This window comes from Lactuca virosa, chromosome 9 (assembly GCF_052849685.1).
Source record: "Lactuca virosa cultivar CGN04683 chromosome 9, Lactuca_virosa_CGN04683_v6, whole genome shotgun sequence".
Taxonomy (NCBI): domain Eukaryota; kingdom Viridiplantae; phylum Streptophyta; class Magnoliopsida; order Asterales; family Asteraceae; genus Lactuca; species Lactuca virosa.
Window position 1 is genome coordinate 28,180,139 of NC_136434.1, and position 7,823 is coordinate 28,187,961.

General features: G+C 33.7%; 1 protein-coding gene and 1 long non-coding RNA gene across 2 annotated transcripts; one reads left to right on the top strand and one right to left on the bottom strand.

The window, feature by feature from the left end:
• Window positions 1-2,061: 2,061 nt before the first annotated feature.
• On the top strand, window positions 2,062-3,384 carry LOC145136155 (uncharacterized). Its single transcript, XR_013720262.1, has 2 exons — window positions 2,062-2,964; window positions 3,080-3,384. It is a non-coding gene; the product is annotated as an uncharacterized LOC145136155 (long non-coding RNA).
• Window positions 3,385-6,363: 2,979 nt separating this feature from the next.
• Window positions 6,364-7,035, bottom strand: LOC145139073 (protein FAR1-RELATED SEQUENCE 4-like). Its single transcript, XM_079073026.1, has one exon. The coding sequence runs from the start codon at window positions 7,033-7,035 to the stop codon at window positions 6,364-6,366; it is 672 nt and encodes a 223-aa protein (XP_078929152.1).
• Window positions 7,036-7,823: the final 788 nt, after the last annotated feature.

Consider the following 7,823-nt stretch of genomic DNA (forward strand, 5'->3'; position numbering starts at 1 on the left):
AGAGCCCAAACAGATAACTCATATCCCAAAGAAACAAGCCCGAACCCCAAGACAAGTCCATGAACAAAAGCCCAAAAGGCCCATTTATGAACCGAACGCGCTGCGTTCCCTGGTGGAGCGCAGGGCGTTCGTTGCCAGACCACCGATCGGGACCCTTTGCCTGAAGGTGCCACATTCACGAGATGAACGCACGACGTTCCCGGCCATTGTCCAAAAATTACCCCAAACGTCTTATTACCTTAAGTCCAATGTTCAAATCCTTAAAGTAGCTTCATATCAGTGACTTAATCCATAAAGTTGTCAACTTGGAACCTTTGCATGATCCAAAAGGACCCAATCATGATTTCAAGCCTTCTAATTCCATAAAGAGGCCAAGATGCAAGCGTTTACCTTAAGACCTTAGTCCAAACTTCCAGCTCATGATTTCAAGCCTTCTAATTCAAAAGACACGAACCAACGCCTTTACCGATACCCTTGGCCTCCAAAACACAAACCGAATACTCGGATCATCCAAACTATATCATCCACCTCCAAATGAGCCCAAACTCGATTCTTCAAGGGTCCTAAGTCAGCTAATACCCATTCCTTTCTCAACACCCCGCAATGGCATCGATTCGAAACAGGGCGTTACAGAACTGAAGTTTATGCCCTGTGATAAGATTCACATACCTGAAGTCGTGGGTTTCCCTACTAAACAAGATCAGGAGAATGAAGATCTCCAACATGGTAAAAACTTTGTTGTTGTAAATGGATGCCAACTATTAAGAGCAATGATAATGGTAGAGCTGAGAGGCATAAGGTAAGTAAAGTAGCCAGAGTATGATTGATTAATACAAAACAATTGCACTACAAGCAACGGTTTAGCATAAGCTCTGTGAAGAAGGGTGACACCCACAAGCAACGGTTTATGAGCAGCAGCAACAATGTGGAACTTTGTTTCTAAATCTAGGTACTTTATAAAATCAAAAGGTCATATTGTTCATCTTCCAATTCCATCACAGTTTTCTTTAAAGCATGATACATAGGAACTTAAAAACAACATTTGCGTATCAATTATACATCACAACTTGAAATCAACACCATTATATTGTAACCTGTGGTATAAAAGAAAATTAGAAATGCAGAACCAAAATTAAGCCTATTATTTGGATTCGTGACCTAAAAGAAGGGCATGTATGGAAAGGGAATTGTGAAATTAAGACAGTGGTTTCAAGATTTTGAGATTCTAAACACGTAGGTATTGATTCTATTGCTAAAAAGAAATTGATATAAGTAAAGGACATAATTACATGGTTCTTATTAACAATTGCAAGAAGGAACCAGCTGCAATTGAAGGAAGCAACAAAAGGCAAAAACGAGGATGTCGAGTAGTGAACGTACACCGACAATCATGAGGATGACAACTCGAGGAAGACGACTAAAGCATAAAACCTCGTTTGAAAGATTTTGATTTAGAACAGAAGGCTATTATGGTCCATTTAGACATTTTCTTAAATTAAAATGATTTTAAAATGTAACAAAAGATTATTAAATAATAAAAATTATTAAAAATATAGATTTGGGCAAATATGATATTTTAAAACATTAACAAGGGCAAATATGATATTTAAAGTTTAGGTCGGGCAAATACGATATTTAGTCGTTTAATAAGGGTATATACAAAATTATCCCTAAATCTTAATGCTAGTCGATTTTCATAAATTGCATGCTTCATTGATTTTTGACTTTAACTATAAAAAATTGTTATGAGCTTCTCTAAGCATTGTACTAATTAAGAAGAGTCTAGTTAATTTTAAGCATCTTGGTTTACTATAGCCAAATTAGAATCTATCAAACCTATTGCACCACAAAATTATGATGATTTGTCAACTAGTTGAACTTGTGATTTATCTCGATATTGGAACGTTTTGTATTATAGGTTTTATATTTTTTTCATTTTAGTCATTTTTGTAAAGAGAAATTAAATTCCCTCCTTTTGTACCTACATAATTTCATATCCACTAATAGCAGGACATTTGTCACTATTTTTTCATGTCATTCAACTTAACTTCATATCCCAAAACTACCTTAATGAGTAAATTAATAAATAAAAAAAATCACGGCAGCTTCATCCACATTACGTCTCCAATCGACCAACCCTTCTTCAGTTCTTCTCGTCTACTTCAATCGATCCGACTACTGCAATCGACGTCTTCAATCGCCACCGCCTATCGCTGCCACCCAATATTCATTCGCCACCCAATTTCTGCTTTCTGATCTTTAATCGACAGCGGAGCCACCACCCAATCTGCAATCGACACCAGAGCCAACACCCAATCTTCAATCGCCACCCCCAATTGCCGCCTTCTAATCTTCAATCGACACTGGAGCCACCATCAACCTACATGTTTGCTAGTTTAAATTTCTAATCACCATGGGTTTCGTTAGTTCGAGTCAATTGAACTTTATCTCCTTTTTTGTGTAAAATCGGTTTGCTTGAGTTCTATTTGTTGTGTTTGTTGTGTCTAGAACACAATTTGTGAGACATAGTTTTGCATAAAAAACTGAATATTTTTGAAAAAGGAGTAATTTTTCAATAATGTCTCTGTGGGTGTAATTTGGACAAAGTTTGGATTGAATATTGTGCAAGGCAGAACTGGTTTGCTCTTAAGTCAATGGCTGGCAGAGGATTATCCCCATTCTTACCTGATGGGCTGTTTTGTGGTTGTGGAGTGTATTGCCCTTTTTATTGCAGGTTTTGCCCTTTTTATTGCAGGTTTTGCCCTTTCTTTTGTCCCTGTGAGCATTGGCAGATTGGTACATGAAAGTGGATAAAAATGGGCATGGTTAGATGTTTTGTTGGTGGCTGTTGTTAGGTTGTTGGAGTTTTTGACGGTTTTGCTTGTTTAGATATGTTTTTTCTCTATTTGTATTTCTTCTTTAAAACTCTGTTTTGGGCTCCATTATACCTCTTCCAATTGCAAGGTGATTTTTCATTTTTACCTTCATCATTCATGATCTCACAAAGATATGTGGTTTTAATTGATTTGGTTAGCATAGATCCTTTAACATTAATTTTGTATTCGTTTTGTATTTATAGATATCATTGATGGGGAAGGTCCAGAGCCTCGTGTAAGGGGATTTTGTTGAAGTTCATTGCCTAATTACGCTGCATAAATTTCACCTCATGTACTAAACAAGGTGTTCATTGTTGTGAGAAGATGTAGAAGACATTCACATGCTTCCAAATTTATTGACATTAGTTGACTTTGGTTTTGTGTAAAATTCAAGATAATTATGGCATTCTGGACCATGTAATAGTCAGTATTGAGATTGTTTGATATTTTAAAACAATGTATTTATATGAAAATGGTTTAATATATCAATGTAGTTTACTTTTGTGAAGACTTGACATGAGTTGTATTTTTGTAAACCTAGAGTCAAATGTCCATTAGTTTCATTTACATGAGTTGTATTTTTGAAAGTACATTGCCATATTTGGTTCCGTTTGGAAATTGCATTGCCATTCTTGGTTCCATGTTAAAAGTGCATTGTTAATTTTGGTTCCATTTTGAAAGTGCATTGCCATTCTTGGTTCCATTCGGAAAGAGCATTGCCATTCTTGATTCCATTTTGAAAGTGCATTGTTATTTTTGGTTTTCCATTTTGAAAGTGCATTGCCATTCTTGATTCCATTTTGAAAGTGCATTGTTATTTTTGGTTCCATTTTGAAAGTACATTGCTAATTTTGGTTCCATTTTGAAAATGCATTGCCATTCTTGGTTCCATTTGGAAAGTGCATTGCCATTCTTGATTCCATTTTGAAAATGCATTGTTATTTTTATTTCCATTTGGAAAGTGCATTGCCATTCTTGATTCTATTTTGAAAGAGCATTGCTAATTTTGGTTCCATTTTTATGTTTCATGTAAAACTCCACCGGTATGCATCATAAGAAACTTAAATAAATTACACATTGGAAGTACACAATATTAAGCAAACCCCATAACATAATAAAATGATCAAAATTCCCTTTACTCATCTTATCGTAGCATGCATATTTTGATCCTAAATAAAATAAAATCATAATTATTCCAGAAATGACCAATGTACCCTTTATTTTGAAATCAATAAATCCATTTCGAACATACTATCACGATGCCAATTGGTTCTTTCAACATCATTAATCACAAAAAAAAAAAAAATAATAAATTGAAACTAAAAATCACTCTTTTCTCATAAAACATGTTTTATACTAATTTCACCTGCTCCTTAGTCTTTCTTGTTCAAACAGATACATTAAGATGAAACTGGTAGTTCAACACATCATTATAGGAAATTGCTTCACGCTCACGATTTGAATCTGTTTGATCTTGTTGCATGTTCTCCATTCTTTCACATACCTAAAAAAAACCCAATTATTATAAACTATATTAAACAAATAAAAAAATAAGAATTTAAATAGATAAAATATTACATTATTCTTTCTTTTCTTCTTCATAACATGTTCTACTCTAGATTCTTTTCTCTTGGATGGTGGACGACTTTTACTACGTACTTGCAAGGGTGGTAACAATTTTGTAGTTGAGTCTGAAACACGAACATCTTCAACTATCAAATTTACATTACTACTACCACCCTAAATTGAATCATCATTTAACTTTTCTTTAGCCATATTTATACAACTTAGCAAGTATTCATACTTTTCGTGAGAATCCCTAATCTAATAAAAGAATAGTTTTATTCTCCTTCTGACATGTGTCATTCTATTAGGCTTCTAATTAATGCATATGTTATTCTCATTTTGCCATGTGTCACCCTAATGTCTTCTAATTAATGTATGCCACTTGTCAACCTATTGATTCTCCATTTCAAATTTTAAAATTTAAATTTCCCACTCTAATTACATTAAAATAATAACATTAGAATAAAAATTAAAATGAAATTAATACAAATTATAAAGTGATATAATTTCACATATTTATTTAAATCAATAATTATAATTTTATATAACCAAAAAATCTCTTAATTAATAATTTATTTAAAATAATTGATTAATAATTTTGAGTTTTTATTATAAAAGTTTAATTAATTTTGTAACCGTGGTTTCCACGGGTTATAAACTAGTTAGCAATATGTGCAGCCTCGTTAAAATTGGAACACAAGTAGTCAAATTGTTTAGCGTTTTCACCACTCATCAAATTTTCATAACAGTTTATCACTAAGTAGTATCGATGCTTCACATCTTTCCTTCATCGAGACAAAATATATTGTGGATGGATTTCTTTAACATCCTTCTCAATCAATATTTTCACCACATGCCGACAAATAATTCATCAAAACTCAAACAAATGACAAGAACATTGTATATCACATTCAATCTCATCATAACTAACGAGATAAACAACTCTTTTTTTTAAATCTCCATGTTTACCTTCCACAATATTTGTGACATGAAATACATATCGTGCACCATCCACTTTGACCAATGAAGAATTGCAAAACAATATACCTCGTAACTCATCTTGAAACAACTTAAAAATTGCATTTGTGTATGCTTCCTGAAGCTGTCTTTCAAAATAAAACCCAGTTACTAATTTATATGAAGAATTAAGAGACTCAAAATCAGCCTTAGTTTCTTTCTCAGTCTTGCTTTTCAGCCTGTTGTCATATTGCTCAACAAATTGTCGTAATGAGGTTTTAGAATTAACATACGCATCAAAAAAACCATTCATGCTTTCACTTCTTTGTGTAGTAGACATCGTCCATTTCCAAAAGTTTACTTTTATATATATCGGTACCCAACGCCTTCGATCGTTAAATAAAGAACATAACCACTCATTTTTTTCAAGTCCGTAATTTTTAACCAGTCTGCACCAACCCTCTTCAAACTCTTAAGTGTCCGTAGTCCGTAGTCCGTAGACTCATACATAAGGGTTTTTAGAGTCTTATTTATTACTTTATATTTGAGCCAACCTACTTAATTTTTCAGGAATCTTTTTCATAATATGCCAAATACAAAGACGATGATGAGATTCGAGGAATACCTGTGCCACAACTCCCTGCATTGATCGACATTGATCTGTTATTATTGCTTTTGGTGCCAGACCATTCATGCATTCTAACCATGACTTGAATAACCATACATATGTGTATGTATCCTCTCGTAAAAGCAAACCACATACAAATAATATTGATTGTCCATGGTGATTTACTCCGACAAAAGGCGCAAATGACATATTACATTTGTTAGTCAAGTATGTGCTATCAAATGAAATGACATCTCCGAATGACTCGTAAGCTGCCCTAGACCTTGCATCTACCCAAAATACATTTCGCATACGACCTTCATCATCCATATCAATCACAAAGAAAAATTTTGAGCTTCATTTTTGCATACGGACAAAATAATTACGAAGTGCCTCAGCATCCCCAAGCCCAAGTCTTAGTTGTCTTACTTTTGCTATGTAAGATCTACAATCTGTCTTGCCAAACGGCAAATTGTCATACCCTTTCACTTCAACAACTAACGAATGAAAGCTTTTGTTTAATGGAATTCCAACATAATCATTCAACTCAAGTATTCTTTTAGCATACAAATCCATTTTCTTATGTGATCGTTGGAAACGAGATTTTCGGGGACTTAAAGCATGGTTATGTTCAAGAAAAACACTAGAGATAACGCATCTTCTGTCGCCATATGCAATTACACTAATTATTGCTTTACAATTTGTTTTAGAAGACTTTTGATATGGTTTGTTTGTCTTAGACACATATACACCTCCTTTGGCACATCCAAGTGAATAGTATGTTTTAGCACAAGATTTTTTTGTTCTTGTACTACTTTTCCGTAAACCAAAACCAATCTGGAATGCATATGCTTTAAAGTAATCGTAAAGGTCGTCTTCTGAATCAAACTTCATTCCATCTTTAGGAATGTGTTGATGTTCAGGATTGAGAACTATATGCCCTTCAACTGAATTTACAGCCTCTTCAACTGAAATTGCAGTCTCTTCAACTAAATTTATAGCCTCTTCAACTGAATATGCAGCCTCCATCCTTATTATGTTAAGAATGAGAAGCAGAAACAGTAGTGAGGAACTTTGTTATTCTGATTATAAGAATGAGAAAACTAATTATGTTAAGAAAGTATGGATTTCATCTCAGTCTTTCTTGTTATCTGTACAAGAAATGTGATCAGGTATTTCAGTTTATGTTACCGGATAATATCTTAATAATTTACACGTGATTTTGTTTTATGATTAGTGTTTGATAGATAATTTTCATTATCTTAATATTGATTTTGTTGTTGTGGTAGTGGTAGAACATGGTTACAGTGTCGTTATGCCATAGAAATCGAATAAAAAAATTACACATAAACAGTAATGAGAAAATTCTTGATTATTAACGAAGTTCTTGACGAAGTTCTTACATCTGATGATGGTTGTTGTTGTTGGCGCTAGGGATAATGATTTTCGGTGTGCAACAGTAGACGAGAAGAAGGGTTTGAGAAGGAACCGGGATTGAGAAGAAGGGTTTGAGAAGGAATCGGGATTGAGAAGGCGGCGATAGTCGCACACGTTCATTAGATCATCATCGTACGTGATGTTTTTTGTTTTTTTTTTATTAATTTACTCATTAAGGGTAGTTTTGGGATATGAAGTTAAATTGAATGACATGGAAAAATAATGACAAATGTCTTGATATTAGTGGGTTGGAATTTATGTATGCACAAAAGGTAGGAGGAAATTTAATTTCTCATGCACCTTATACCTCTAGATATTTAACACACACCCTTTGAGAATAATATTTACACTAAGGTCCCTCCTAGACAAAATACTTTCGA

What these genes read in the sequence shown, in the direction of transcription:
- LOC145139073 (XM_079073026.1), bottom strand. Translation starts at nt 7,035, where the DNA reads ATGGAGGCTGCATATTCAGTTGAAGAGGCTATAAATTTAGTTGAAGAG.